This window comes from Bombus pyrosoma, linkage group LG7, assembly GCF_014825855.1.
Source record: "Bombus pyrosoma isolate SC7728 linkage group LG7, ASM1482585v1, whole genome shotgun sequence".
In the NCBI taxonomy this organism is placed as follows: Eukaryota; Metazoa; Arthropoda; class Insecta; order Hymenoptera; family Apidae; genus Bombus; species Bombus pyrosoma.
In genome coordinates, this window is record NC_057776.1 from 3,055,979 (window position 1) to 3,072,721 (window position 16,743).

At 36.5% G+C, this 16,743-nt stretch overlaps 1 protein-coding gene across 8 annotated transcripts in view; it reads right to left on the reverse strand.

The window, feature by feature from the left end:
- Window positions 1–16,743, reverse strand: part of LOC122569041 (beta-1,4-galactosyltransferase galt-1) — a 161,177-nt gene that overhangs the window by 104,394 nt on the left and 40,040 nt on the right. For 2 of the 8 annotated variants that reach the window (XM_043729496.1, XM_043729498.1), the window contains exon 2: window positions 13,031–13,104. The exons of 3 other annotated variants lie outside the window; for them this stretch is intronic. In XM_043729496.1, coding sequence (XP_043585431.1) covers window positions 13,031–13,104 — 74 coding nt within the window. Of the gene's footprint in view, window positions 1–12,878; window positions 13,010–13,030; window positions 13,105–16,743 lie in introns of those variants that run through there. 3 more of the 8 variants (XM_043729501.1, XM_043729503.1, XM_043729500.1) reach the window with 3 other exon arrangements.

Sequence of the window (16,743 nt, forward strand, 5' to 3'; positions counted from 1 at the left end):
ATTTTATCCAATTAAAGTCAGTTTATATTTGGATTTCTTCGCCTAGCTTCTCTGTTCTAATAACTTGGTATTTATGTGTTCGTTCTGAAGAAGCTATGCGATATATAGGGCGTATAAAGTGTGCATTTTTTTTAAACATGTGAAATATATATGTCGGAGAAGCGCTGGGATCAGGGTTGTGGGCGTTCAATGAATCTTCACGCTGGTTGGCCATCGGTGCGGTACGACACCGGTGAAGTTTATTGTCGCGATGAAAGTGGTACAATATTAGTGACTTATCACGGTGATTGAGCGCTCGCGAAGGTAGTGACAGTGAACCCAGGTCTGATGGCGAATACGCGGTNTTCATCCCTTGACCGCGGCTACGCTGGCGACTGGTTGTCGCCACGATCCCAAGTTCATTGTCACGGATCCCAAATAAGTACACTCAGGTTAAATGGTAATTGTTTAATTACGGTTACGGTAGGATATAAATTGTAATATTACGGGGTTTTCCCAAGGTTCCCAAGGAAGGCTCCGGTGTTCTTTCATCTCCGACATATAAATATAATTTTGTTCGGCATTATAGCCGTGTAACGACTAACGAACAAACAAGATCAGCGCTAGTTATAGAAAATAAAAAAGTGACAATATAGAACCGCGTCTTTTATTACCATCAAATCACCTATATTTTACATTTATTTATTTTACATTTTACTTACAAGTAAATATTTTTGGATTTCTTCGAATAATTTGAATTTAACAGGCTTCATGGTCGAGTAGCCTTAAAAAGTAGGAATATTATTTCTGAAAGAGAGAAATGGTCGCGGAGTGAAGAAAGTAAGGACGCGTTCCGATAAAAGGACTGCGAGGAATAAGAAATTTACTTCAGGACTTTGAAAAAGGACACGTGCCTGAATGATTCGGTCGAGCAATACTTCGTATCGATCCATATAAAAATATAAAAATCCCGAACTTGAATCTTCCAACAGTGTCGTAAAGCTTCCTTATTCCTTGTTCGAAGGATCAAACATTTGTATGAAATAATGAAACCAAGTTGCGTAAGTGCAACAGTATCGAAAGACATAAATGAGGAGACATAAATTATATGTTGTTTTATCAGAGCACAAAAGAACGTATTAAAACAATAGATACTTTCCAGAAGTCCACTATACAAATGCAGATACAAATTGACCGTTCACGATTTAAAGAGTTAATATAAATACTTGCTATAAATACTTGAGTTTCTTCAAATTTCATAAAATTGTGGGATTCCGATGAAAGAAGTAACGATAAAGAAAATATTAAACACATTTTTGGAGTTTTCTTTCATAAGTACGATATTAAAAAACTCACGGTAATATAAATAAAATGGAAATAGATTACAAATGAAATGATGCTGTGTTTTCTACAATGTTAGCTGTTTATTGTCGTAACTGCATGTTCGGTACAAAGTATTGAAACTTATAAAGTATTTCGTGAAATTATTTGGCTTTCGTAGGGATTTAACTTGAATATATTATGTTATGTGTGTTGTAGAAAATATTTTGTACGGCATACGACTGCATGCTAGTGTTTGAAACAAATCCGAAAACATAAAAGTTACAAAATAATAAAACACGAAGTTCATAAAACTATTTAGACAATCAATTATTCATTACTAACAATAAGTCTTAATATTTAATCAGAATATTTAATCAGATTTGGCGCTAATTATATATTCACAGCTACTCGTACTATTATACTATTATAATTTCTTGTTATTATTCTACACATCATTCTACGTGCGAAAGCAGGTAAAGAATGTACAATAAAATATTATATAAATATAACTTTTCGAAAATTTATTATGCCATGTTCAGATTCTATCTTCTTGAAAATAAAGCACAAAACGAACAATTGTATTTTACATTTTTCACTTACTTTCACGCTGGTTCTTCATTCACAGCTAATCCATAATTGATCAAGTTTAAGCAAACGTGACAAACTCGATCTTCTCGCAAATGAATCCTCACATGAACAAATTTTATGTATATTTTCCACTTGCCTTTTTCACGTAGATCCACCCTATTTCCTTTGGGAATCACCCTATTGTCTTCACATTTAAATTATTAGCTGTTTACAAATGAACAGTTCACGTTAAGCATATGTGAATTTTTCAGTTTTTCAATTTTTTCAAAAAATGAACCCATTGCTTTCAGAGTGGTTCATACATGTATTATATAGATAGATAGATAGATGTAGATATTAAAGAGAGAGAAAGCAATGTGGAAATAAGCTGAAGACGATGAACTGATTTATAAGGATAACAAAGTATTTAGATTTCACTAATTTCAAGATTGAATTAGTTTACGGCTTTGAAACAACTAACTGTTGACTTCATAAAGGACAATTATGCGACCATTATTTTGATTTCATTCGTCAAAGGAGATAATTAAGACGGTGACTTGCCCGTGATGGAAGATCGAAATTTAATATTCGTTATTGAATGTTTAGTTGATGGTTCATAAATCTCCGGAATATTAAATTCCCGTCGAGCTTGCAAGGACTAAATTAACTTTCGACAACTTTAACAGGTATTCGACGGATGCAATTACCGACAAACTAATTCTGCAGGATCGTCGTGTTAATTACGAATATAATTTACATTTAAGAAATATAAAGTTAGTCTGGATAAATTTAAAAATTACGGAACAGATTACATCTATAGGAAGTTACCAACGCAGTTTATGAAGTAGAAAATTCAGTTTGTAAGTGTCGATAATAACTTACAAACGAACGATCCCCAAGAATTCTGAAGACATTCCTCTATACTCATAAATTCGGAAATAGAGTGTAGAAATATTTCATTGAAATTATTATTACTCTATCGTTATCAGTACACTGTATATAGATAAACAAACAAATTCTAATTTCTCCAAATGATATCATCTGTTTGTTAAAAGAGCGATGCAACAGAAAGAAGCAAATTTAGGAAATTTGAAGCAGGTAGTTTAAGATATGGAAAATTATCAATGAGAAAATAAAAATATTTCACTAAAATTAAAATTATTATACTATCTGTGCAACTAAGAACAGTGTTAGTTTTCTAATAAAAAAATTTCTAATAAAATAATACCATCAGTTTGAAATAGATCTTTTTAAAAATCGATTGGAAATAAGGAGTTTGAAGTAGGAAAATATTCATAATTCAACGATTTAACGATAAAGACTTTGTTGATTATTAAGGATTACGTTTTAAGGATTTCGAATGAAATATACTTTACGTGTAATAATTTCAAATTTCAATCGATTATCATAATCTTCGTGTATAATATTACTTTACAATTTAAAAGAGGGCCAATGTTGTTGGAATTGTAATATTCTTCTTATTAAATAATATAATTTTATCAGATAAAATAATGACAGATTTAATGACAGATCTCCAAATTCACGATTTTTATTACGACATTACGACAATAATATGCACTGAAAATATAATATATTCACAATTAAAACTGGAAGTATAATGTATTTCTGTTTACTTGCTCCTTTTCCACCATTTCGCGAATAATATGAAATTATAATTTATTATCATCGATATTTACCTACACGCTTTCCTCGTACATTATGCGACATATGGAGGATATTATCAACAAACATCTATTATTTTTTCTTAACATAATACACACACGAAATACACAACATGTTATCAATTAATAATACTAAACGTTTCTTATGTAATTCAATATGATTTATTTACTGGCTATTTCGTATTTATGACACAATCTTATATCTCATTATTTATATACCACATATCGATATCATATATATTTAAATGTATTCAGAGTTCCTAATAAATCTTAATAAACGAATCATGTAATTTAAATAAATGGTTCTTTGAAATTCAACAGACCAGTAATACAATTCACAGGAAATTTTACGATGATATTTAGAAAGATAAATTTTCCTTCATAAAAATCACTTTGCTCACAATTAACATTCTACCTGTTCCGGACAAACAAATTTCATCCTATTACATCCCGTTGAAGCGATTGTTAACAGAAATGAAAAACGACGTACACTCGGAACAAGCGACTTTTTACATTCAACAATTGCATTTCATTTTTTCCAATGTTCATCCGTCAAACGAGCTTTTTGTACACGACCATTCGACTAATTAAAAGGCGCATTAAATGCAAATGCAGGTTACGTTCCCGTTCTACAGCAAGAAAGACTCGAATTTAAAGAGCAATCTTTTCCGCGTCAACTTTACAACAATGCAGTAACAACGGTTCGTTCTGACGAAATAAATTGCACTTGAGCAAAAGCCGGCACAAATGAAATACTAATAACTAGTCCGCGAATATTTATGCCCGTTAAATGCGCAAGAAACATATCGTTCATTTCCTGCAACAACCAAACAACTCAAGAATCATAATTCCAGAGAAAACGAGTTTAGATGTTTCGAATTGTTGTGATTCTCTGCGAACATCAAACCAGCAAATTGCTACGATAAGATGTCGAACTTGTGTAAAACTATCGCAACATTGTCGTTTAGATTAATAAATTCGCGATTCAAAATTCACTTAACGTTCTTTAAAAAACGATTTTAAAGAGTAGCTAAAGCTATGCGTATTATTTCGTCGAGAAAATTACATTAATAAAAATATTTAATAAACTAAAATTAATAAATAAGAGATGATATTTCTATGTTATTTTTATGTTATTAGGTAGGTGAAATTAAGCTGAGAATAATTATATACAATAACTACTATACAATAACTCATAAAGTGTTAAAAGATAAATTTGCGTTGTTTCGGAATTGACGACCTCAATCGAAAGGCTTAAGTCCCATAAAACTTTTTAGTGCCGCGAGATTAAACATGTTAGAGGCTTGCGAACACAGCTTGTGGAAATTTATTATTTAATTTTTATGATTTTATAATTATTTTCTAAAAAATAATCGTGAATCTGTACAGATAGAGCAGTAGAGAGTGAAAGTTTCTCAAATTTGTCAATAGACGATATAAAATTCTAATTCTACGAAAATACATAAATTACAAATTTTTCCCAAATTTCGCTACGAACATTTCGAACAACTCAACAATCATTACATTTAGTGGATGAAACAAATTCCTGCGTAAGCTTCATTTTGTTATTCTATTCGTCAAAATATGCATTTACACGAACACTCGTAGTCCAACGATACTCAATGAAACGAGAACAATTCTAAAAATTCTTGACGATTGCCAAGCAACACAAATCTCACATATTTTTTGCGCCCAAAAGTCATTTAAATCATCGAGCACCATCCGACCTTTCGAACGAAAGAAAGAGGGTAGCAATAAGGTGGCAATGAGAAGTCAAATATTTCCTGCGAACACGAATTTTCCATGTTATTTCTGGAATATTGTGCGCCCTGAAAAGATGAAAAGGGAAACGATTCGAGGCAATATGACGAGACTGACCATCGCGGATATTATTTTCTTCCGCTTGTTGCATCGAATCGATCTCAAGCTCGTTCATAATATCGTCGATCCTTCAAGGTTCCCGCCGCTTTTTGAAGACGTGACCTGGACATAATTCAACCACCAAAGACGGCTCCCTTTTCTTTTCCACGAGTGGGACATCGTGCTGTCTTGTACAAGGCGAACTGTTATTTCGCAGAAGTCTACAGGCAGTAAGAAAGAAGAATATTTTATGGGTCAAGTATCGAAACAAAATGCACTTTGTATGGAAGAATATTAAACGATAAGAGCAGAATATTTCTTATGATCTTTCTTTCCTTCCCCTTTTTTCTTCTCTTCATATTTTTAGCAGCAGAACTGGCGACATAGATCCTAAAGGAAGCTTATATATCACCTACCAGGTACTATAACGAGTACTATCTTTTGAATATTTTATATATTTTTGCATATTACATATATACACTTCGCGCATTTCTGAATTTTTAAACTTCCATAAATACGTAAATATGCGCCATTAGTAGACTGCAGATTTTTATACAATTTCATACATCCACTAATTATACACATAATTAAGGAAGTGGAACCTACGTAAAAATTTTGAATGTTATAACAAGTATTGAGTTGGCAACTAAGTGATTGCCGATTTTGTCATTACCACCTAATAATAAAACCGGCAATCACTTAATTGTTAATGCAATACTTCACTTCGAATATTTCTTTATATTTCCGTATATGGCGCGTGCTTTTACAATTCTGCACTTTTAAATTTCCCATAAATGTATAAAAATTCGCAGTCTATTTGCGAAATTATATGGTATTACGGACATAAGGTGTCCCAAATTCTTCTGCAACGCGATGGTAACATATTTTGTGACTAAAACGAACAAAATATGGGATCATAAACTCCTTACTAATTACTATTAACTAGCACTAATGACAGTGGATACGTAATCGCTTTTAAAATATCATCACACCAGTGAATAACGATGGATTGAAATTTTCTGATCCGATATTTCGATATTCACGATTCAATATTTTATCACTGTATTTTCGCGCGACTGAAACAAGATTTCATCGGAAAGCAATATTTACTAAGCAATTATGTTTTGCAGAAATTAACTTCGCGAGCGATAACAAACATGAGTTTGTTGTTCTTAAACAGAATGAGATGATTTTCATGGAAAAAAGAAATGTTTATTATTGAGAACACGTATATCTGAAGTTTTATTTCGATACTAGATATATGCGATTACGTGAACATCGCATTTCTGAAAATTATGTTGCTTGGATATATCTTAATCGTTGTTTCTTGCTATTATTTAATTATACTGTCGAAGAGATTTAAAACGAAGTAATTAAATTTAGAAACGCAGCTGTTTTTAATAATTACGTTGTAACTAATTAAATGATCGTAACTGAACAATATTACGTGCAAAAATTCAAGTGGAAAGTAATGCAATTTTCCTGATCCTCTAAGGCCAAAAAGTCGGAAAATTATATTATTGTTAATATTCCTTCTATTGTTAATTATTAGATTATTACGTGGAAATGTATTCACAGCTTTTATATATATAAACAAATAAATATGTACGTATTCGTGTACAAGAAGAAAGGAAACAGGAAACGAAGATAATTACAAATGTGTCTCATTAATACATTTCCGCGATTGTTACATTTTCACAAGTTATTCGTAAATTCTTTTCGCCTAGCACATTTAGATACATTTAATCGTATGTATAACAAGCATTAATCGAATATTAATCATTATGAAACGTTCATCACTGATTTGTCTCTAAATACCTAAAATAATATTTGCTAACAAGTAGACTTCACAGAAAATTTATTAAAAACTTTATTAAATTCAATTAAATCAAACTAAATTAGTAATATTAATAAATGAATATATGATATAATATATTAATAAATTAATTAATTTAAACTTATTTAACTAAATGAAATTCTGGAAACCTTCTCAAATTTCCTGAGTCTTAACTTACGTCTTATAAATTACAAACTATATAAATAGCCGGGCTCATATTGGGACGTAACCTGATTTTATAAAAGATGCGACAATTAACCCAAATTACTAAAGCAACAATTAATCCAAGATCTTGTAAAAAGATTTATGAAAACTATAAGAAGAGTATAACAAGTTAGGAATTACGTGAATACAAACGCACGGAGATTGTACGCAGTTAAAAGCCATAACATAGAAGAACAGCAAAATAATTTTGGTAAAACAAAATTGCTCTGCTTTGTATTGTATCCTAGAACCATGTACTCTTCCTCAGCAAAAATATCACCTATCATATTGCGGTGTTGTGGCCTTCATACCATAAAAGTACGTGCCAACTGAGAACCCAAACGTATGCACGTAGTAAATGTGTTAATAAACAAGAAGCTGCAATTACATTTTAGCACAGAATTCGCCGCAAAACCAAGCACGATTCTAATATAGGTCACCACTGACACCATTCTACTGTCTGACACAGTCTCTCACTACACACGTGATTTTAGATTTAAAACACTCGGAACTGTAACTCCCAAAATCAATAGAATCCGATACCACGACAAAGTGAAATAAAATCTCGTGTACATCGTACGTGTAATTTCGAGAATACCCGTCTACTGTCAATCCGAGAGAATCCCTATGAAATTAAAAGGCTCGGAGTAAAAACGAGCATCGTTCGTGTTCATTGTTCTTCCCAAGAAAGCGAAAAGAATATCTTAAAATAATTACGTATTAGGTACTTTATTTATACCAGCAAACGATCTTTCTTGAAACTGTTTTATTATTTGACTATCGAATGAAGTAATTTATTTCATTTACTGTTATGTATTCGCATTATATAATAATAATTATATTTTATACAAGGAATTGTGTAAATTTGGTAGACGCTTTCTAATATAATCGATATTCCTACGTTACGTCACGTTAGAAGTATAGATTTCCTGACAAAGTTGAAATAATTGATTATCTCAAATGAAACTCAGGATTTTTAACATTCGTCTCAATTATCCAAGATAATTATCAGAATAGATTTCAATAGAATATTTTATCCGTATGATAATTATTCAGGAATAGTAATTATACAGATAAAAAACTATTTTCCTTATTTGCTCCAACAATGTTCGAATAATAATAAGAATGACTATTGGTCTACGCGACAATAAATAAATAATAATAAAATAATATTGTTTCCTTACTTAGTAATATTAAAATAGTTGTCTATTTCCACTTAATTTTGTGCGAGTTTACATGAATACATTCAGTCACATGCTCACGATCAGTACAACTTCCACTATGAATGTACCAAATGATTAATTCATCGAAGAGCGATGAAGTTTTCTGATCTAACATTTGAAGAAGAATTAATTTCAGAAGTCAATGTTACAACAGCTGAACAATGGATCTTGAAATTATACTTCACATTCAATACTTCGTTGATTCTCCAAATAAGATACAGTAGTTCACGAAGGTATTGTATTTCAACATTTATCATAGAGAACATTTATGTCCATATTGCACGTATTATATGAACCATATTGAAATTTCATTAGCGTTGTAACGAGACATGGCTATCATGATTGCATTAATAACAGATGCAATTTGAAATCAATCTGGAAATATATATAGAAATTACACGATACGTATTGCAAACATATATTTAGTAAAAAAATAAGAAAGTACATAACAAATGGTAAATATAATCCCAATGAATATTGAGGCTTATTAATTAGTATACATATATATTGTTACGTCGCGTGGGACATCTGCACTCCATCCCTCGCTACGTGGCACCCAACGGCCAACCTACAGTCTTTCCGATCCTCAATAGACCCAAGGACCCACCATAAAACGTTAACTTTTAACTTCTTTGCTTTCACTCATGTTTGCCAGTCAAACTGCTTGTCTTGAAGAATTTGCTAATCCTATAAGTGTTTTCGGTTTATGGCTGGGTCCTGGAAAAGTCCTTGGGTTTATTCGGCGCTCTTAAAAAGCGGGCAGTCACCGAATGGGAAAAACGAACATATGTCCACCGAAATAGGCTGTTTTTTCCCCAGAAACGAAGTCACCCCCGCTCTACGTTGGTAGGAGACTTCCTCATATCTTTTTTCATTAGCATGGGTCATAACCCATCGGCATCGCGGATCGTTACCCTCACTTCCCTGACGAAAAGTGTGAACAATGAATCCGCGTCTTCTGTCAAAGAGCACACCCATACCAAGCTTTCCTCCGAGACACCTTAAGAGCAAAACAGTCAGTCTCTATCATATCGAGTCAAAGAATAGTCAGTCACTATCATCTCGAGCCAACGGACAGTTCAAGAAACCTCAAGCAGTCAACAAGTCGAATACAGTCAGTCGACAAAATACATCATCATACGCAACGATACGAAAGGAGTCTCAGGTCGCACTCAATCGTCGTTGTCCTTTCAAACGTTCATTCTTGTATAACACCGAAGTTGTTGGATCGTTTAAATATACATAATAACCTGTTAATCGCAGCGTTATATTCAATTAATCACCCTTATTATCCCACAAGAAATAAGGGATCGTACGATGCGTGGCATCGAATAGTCAATCGTAACGGGAATTTACGACTCCCGTTGGCGCGCTTCTTCGAGATCGTCTCCCCGCGAACGTGCGAAAGTTCATGGTCCTTCGAGCCGGATTACGTGCCAGTGAAAAGTGAACTTACCAGTGATCACACAGTACCACGTGTCCACGTCGAATCCAGCAGCAGAAGTGTATCACTCTATCGAAGTCAGTGACGTCAGGAGCGTCACCTTTAAAGAGGTATAGCCCATTGGTCGAGGCACGCAACCAAGTATCGTCACGACGTAGCTGAACACTCAGCCAATGGAAGGTTCTACCCACGTAAGTCTGCCTACACCAGCAATCATGCCGACCCCAGCAAAGGTTAACTTTATGCGCCAAAAACGCGATAAATACATCGGCAACATCAAGGCCATAGAGAGCGACATCGATCAGTATAAACAGGCTGAAGAGCATGACGGTTGCCTCTTGGAAAAATATCAAATATCAAACTCGAGGAAGAGTGGAGACGATTCCGACTAGCCCAAGAGGAGTTAGAAGATCATAGCGAAGGAGATCCCACGTTGGAAAGAGAGACGTTACGCACCTACGTATCCCTGGGAGTTTGCTTGAAGAAGCTGATACTGGCTGAGCGACACCTGTAAGTATCCCGAGTGGTGAGTCATCCGCGACCTCAAATCTAATAGCGATAAAACTACCCGATGTTCGGCTCCCCACTTTCGACGGAAATTTCGAAAAATGGAGCACATTTTACGACACGTTTTGCTCAACTGTAGATCAGAATCCTCTCCTCACGGACGTACAAAAATTTCATTACCTACGGTCCGCTCTCCAAAGAGACGCGACGAATTGCCTAGAGGCGTTACCTCTCAACAACACAAATTACGATGAGCCTCTCAAAGAGAGCTTCGAATGCCCACGAGACACCACCGTGAGCCACTGCACGGCCTTAATCGAAACTTACCAAAGACTCGTCAGAGGAATTGAGCCACTTGGTCCATGCGTTCAAACAAGACATCTGTGCATTGATCAAGTTAGGCGAATCCTATTCCGAGACAAGTGCCATGACATACAGCCTTTTACTTTCAAAGATATCATCGAACATCCGGAGTCAGTGGGAAATGACTCTCCCGAACAAAGAATTGCCTAAATATGTTCAATTCCTGAATTTCCTCGAATGTTTGGCACGAAGTAACAGACCGACCACCATCGTCAAACAGACAAGATCACAGGAATCAATCACGCATTCACCGCATCCCAGGCTCAGCCAACCTGTCATACTTGTCGAGGACAACACACCATTTGGCGATGCGATGTATTCAAATCAAAAACCGTAAATAAACGCTTGAAGGACGCTAAAAAGGCATCCTTATGCTTGAATTGCCCGAAGAAGGGGCACACAGCGCGTGATTGTTACGCCGGTTCATGTCGGGTGTGCGGAGGACGACACCACACGATGTTACATCAGGAAAGACAGCCGTCGAGGTCGAATTCCTCCACCTCTGACCGAAGTTTCTCCTCGTCAAGCAGAAGAACAGCATCGCCCCCGTTACCCACAGGTAAACGGAAAACCTCGGAAAAGCACAATTCGGAGACAACACGAATGAATTCGCCCCCAAGTCCACCCGGTAGTCCGAGACGGACACATGCTCACAGGAAATGACGCCAGAAATCCAGAACTCCGACAAGGACCGAAAATACCAGACCGGCAGTTTCCGAGGTATTGTGCAATGATTTAGTAATTACACCTTAAGTTCACATACTAACCGACAAACAGCAACCGATCCAGTGCCGTGCGCTTCTCGACACCGGATCCAGCATGAATTTCATCACAGAAAAGCTTGAAAATTCCCTTGGAATAAAGCAAAAGAAATGTTCGGTCCCAATTGAAGTCCTCGATACTTTAACGACGACGTCAAGGCGATTCATAACGATGACGATCACCTCCACAGATGGCAAGTACGAACGCACATTAACGTTCCTCATCATTCCAGCCATATCGACCCCGATCCCAAGCCAACACATCGATCGCTCAGCGCTTGATATACCCAGAAATATCAAGCTAGCCGATCCACGATTTCATATACCGTCCCCGATCGATGTCTTATTAAGCTCGGGTGCAACACTTGCGTCGATATGCGTCAGACAAATCAATCTGACGCGACCGAACGAGGGGGAGTCCAACTTCCCAAACCGGAACAACCACATTCCATGCATCCACAACGGCTCTTCAAGCAGATCTCACGCGGTTTTGGGAAAGCAACGAAGGACCTCCGATCCAACACATATCCAAAGCAGAGCGACGATTCGAAAAACACTTCAGAGCTCACGTCCGACGCACCAGTAAAGGACGATATATCGTCGCCCTCCCATTTAACGACCGGCTCCCGTCGCTTGGATCCTCCAAGACGCTAGCGATGAAACGACTCGCATCACTCAACCGCCGATTCCAACGCAACAGACGTTTTGAAGCCGAGTATCGAGCGGTATTACAAGATTACTTGGATCGGGGACACATGACAAGAACCAGTACCGATAAAGCCGACGATAACGGGTATTGTCTACCACACCACGACGTGATCAAGGCATCGAGCGAAACGACCAAACTCCGTGTCGTGTTTGACAGATCAGCGGCGAGCAGCACCGGAGTTTCATTAAACGATGCACTCTATACAGGTCCCAAAACTACAAGAGGATCTATTCAATATCCTTCTTAGATTCCGCCTACACCAATATGTACTCACTGGGGACATTGAGAAGATGTACAGGCAATTCCTAGTGCGACCAGAGGACCGACAATATCAAAAAATCGTATGGCGTAACGAGAATGGGGAAATCTAAAGCTTCCAACTTAACACCGTAACGTTCGGGTTATCGGGTTATCCATACCTGGCTCTACGGTGTCTCAAGCAGTTGGCAGACGACGAAGGACACCGATGCCGATGAGCGTCATCGGCCTTGCAACAAGATTTCTACATCGATGACGCCCTCACCGGAGCGGACACGAAGAAAGAGGTACTGTCTCTCAGAAAGGAACTTACCGACCTTCTCCAATCAGCCGGCTTAAACATTCGAGAATGGGCTTCCAACGACCAGAGCATACTCCAAGGGTTATCTGAACAAGATAAAAGCCGAAGGTTACAATTAGGTGAGTCTCAAACCCTAAAAACACTCGACATCAATCAAAATACATCATCATACGCAACGATACGAAAGGAGTCTCAGGTTGCACTCACTCGTCGTTGTCCTTTCAAACATTCATTCTTGTATAACACCGAAGTTGTTGGATCGTTTAAATATACATAACAACCTGTTAGCGTTATATTCAATTAATCACCCTTATTATCCCACAAGAAATAAGGGATTGTACGATTCGTGGCGCCGATTAGTCAATCTTAACGGGAATTTACGACTCCCGTTGGCGCGCTTCTTCGAGATCGCGTCTCCCCGCGAACGTGCGAAAGTTCATATATACATACATACATACGTTATGACGTATGCTAAATATATGTGTTGAAATATGTATAATTTTCTGTGCTGGACTAGGTTAAACGCGCAGTAAGAGAACTTGTATGCGAGTATCAGTGTGTGGGAGTATGTGTGTGCGCGGCGTCTCAAAAACAGATGGATGTAAATTGTTCAGTCGTTAGAACCATCTGGAAGGGTCGTCGGTTAACAGTCGGGTATAGAAGAAAGTGTTGAGACGCGTGCAAATATGTATCGATAAATATAATAGAGATCGTCCATTAAATAAATGTATAATTATTTAAACATTAATTAAAAGTGTAAATTTTGTGTTCCCGTAACATTATTTCGGCTTCAAAGATCCAAAATTCTCAACATGGTAGCAAAAATCGTGGTTGCCGAGATTTAAGGTTATAGAACCACGTGTAATCGGGAGTGAATAGATAAAAGTCGATTTTTAAAAAATTGGAAATAAGTTCTGAAGAGATAAAAAGGCTATTGACAGAACAAATAAAAGGAATCTGGATAATAAAGAGAATTATTTTTGAGAAAGAAAAAGAAAAGATGTGAAAATAAAAAACGAATCAAGATGCCAAGGGACGACGAATTTAAACTTCAAATATTCGATGGACGTGATTACGTAATGTGGTAGAAAAGAATATTGATGTATTTAAAGTGTAAGAAATGTTATGAACCGGCTACACGAGAGAAAATGGACACGGATGCGCAAGATAACTGGGATGAAAAGAATCAATGGGCGATGAACTACATCTATGGTAGTATAATAAATGAACAATTAGAATTTGTTGGTGATCAAGACACTGCTTTAAAAATAATGAAAAAATTTGACGAAATGTATATGAAGGAATCAACAGCATTGCAAATTTGTATAAAAAGGAGACTAGACATGATGAAGCTGAAAGACTTTGAGGAATCAAATTCATTTTTCGCGGAATTTGAAAAAACGATAAATGAATTAAAGAGTGCTGATGCAAACGTGAGTGAACGAGAAAAACTCGACTACATGATCAAAACACTACCAGAATCATTGAGCTATATTGATGACTTACTCGACTCATTGAAAGAAAGTGATCGAACTTGTAAATTCTTAAAAAATAAAATTACAATGTGGGAAACGCATAGCGACGGGGAAAGTGAAAGAAAAAGGTCAAGTATATTCAAAGTTGAAAAAAAGGATATAAAGTGCCATGGCTGTGGAAAGTACGACCACGTGGTAAGAAATTATACAAACACGTGCAGAGGTGGAAAAAATGGCGGAGACAATGGAGGAGCGCAATGACAAGGAGGTGCGTACCAGCCGCAGCAGAATAGGGGTCGCGGCGGACGAAGTTTTGGCCAAAGAGGACGAGGATACGGCCAACGAGGATTTGGCCAACGAGGACGAAGCAGAGGCTGGTAACAACGCTACAACGGGGCAAGTCAACACGACGCAAATTACTCATACAACGAGGGTTACGACGACGAAGAAATTGGATCCTTCCTAACGCGAGTAGAGAGCGAAGATAGTAAGAACAATATTACGGTATACACTAGCGATACGCGAAAGATAGATTGGATATTGGATAGTGGATGTTCAGATCACATTGTAAATGATTTTTTTGTATTTATTATTAACTTACGATCAATTCTCCATTGAGAATTTTCAGTAATTTTCTCTGGCGTGGCGCAATGATATGGCTAATTATTTATAATAAGTTAATACTTATTATAGATAATTATAAATAAGTATTATAAATAAGTAATTATTACTTAATATAAATATCTAATTAAATCTTGTGCTTAGGTCTAACGGGTAGTATTTTTTTAGCCTGCGGATCTGGTCCGATGTGTTAAGTAATTTAGTAATTAGGGGGTTCCGATGTTTGTTGACTCTTTTGCTATATCTGTTGCTATATTTAGTTATTTCTTCTTTGACTGTGAGTATATTGAGGTCACGATATATTACTTCGTTGGTGACATACTTAACGTTTCGATTCGGATCTTAACGTTTTCGATTGGAAGCGTTGAAGTATTCCAATGTTGCAATTACTTGCTGTTCCCCATAGTTGGATCGCGTAGGTCCAGACAGGTTTTATTACGGTCTTATAGAGGGTAATTTTGTTCTGCGTGCTTAGGTTGAAGCGTCGGCCAATGAGCCAATAAAATTTTTTGAGTTTATCCTTGAGTTGCTTCGTTTTTTCTGTGGTGTGTTTTTTCCATGTTAATCTCATGTCCAGGGTCATGCCCAGATATCTGACTGTATCCTTGCTAGGAATTGTTGTGTCGTTAATGGTGACCTGAGGGCAGGTTTGTTTTCGCAACGTGAAGGTTACCTGTGTGGATTTTTTTTCATTAATTTTGAAGCCCCATTTATGAAACCACTTTTCCATAGAGTCAAGACATCACTGGAGAGTGGATGAAGCAATTATCGGGTCTGCGTGGGAAGCTAATAGCGCTGTGTCGTCAGCAAATGTTGCTATAGTTATCTCTGTTGATATTGGTAAATCGGCAGTGTAGATGAAGAACAGCAGGGGTCCAAGAACACTACCTTGGGATATGCCAGCTTCTATTGGGAATGTTGTGGTCGTGGCGTCTAAGTATTTAACCGTGAATTGTCTTTTGGTTAGGTAGGATTTAAAAATGGTGTAGTAGGTGTGTGATAGGATTTTTTTAAGTTTGTATAGAAGCCCTTCATGCCATACTTTGTCGAATGCCTGTTGAATGTCAAGGAATACCGCTGAGCAATATTTTTTCTTTTCTAAGGTTTTGTCTGATATTGTGCGTTATGCGATGGATTTGCTCTATTGTAAAATGTTGTTTCCGAAAACCGAATTGATGATCTGGCAGTGTTTTCGAATCCTCTAGAAGTGGAAGAAGTCGTTTCGTTAGCATTTTCTCGAATAGTTTTGACAAGATAGGTAGAAGATTAATTGGGCGATATGAGTTAGTTTCATATATTGGTTTTCCGGGTTTAGGGATGAGAGTAATCAGTGAAATTTTCCAGGTCTTAGGATAGTATTCAAGGCAAAGAATTGCGTTAAAAATTAATGTGATGAGCGCAATCCCTTTAGAGAAGGGAAGTTCCTTGATTGCTTTATTGCATATTAGGTCATGCCCTACTGCTTTCCTGGGATTTAGGCGACGGATTAATTCTATAATTTCTACAGAAGTGAAGGTTTTAGTAGGAGGGCACATTTGGAAGGGAGAGTGCAGGTATTCAGTAATATCCGCGGCAGAGGAATGGGGTTTAAATACTTTAGATAGGTGATTAGCAAACAGTTTGGCTTTT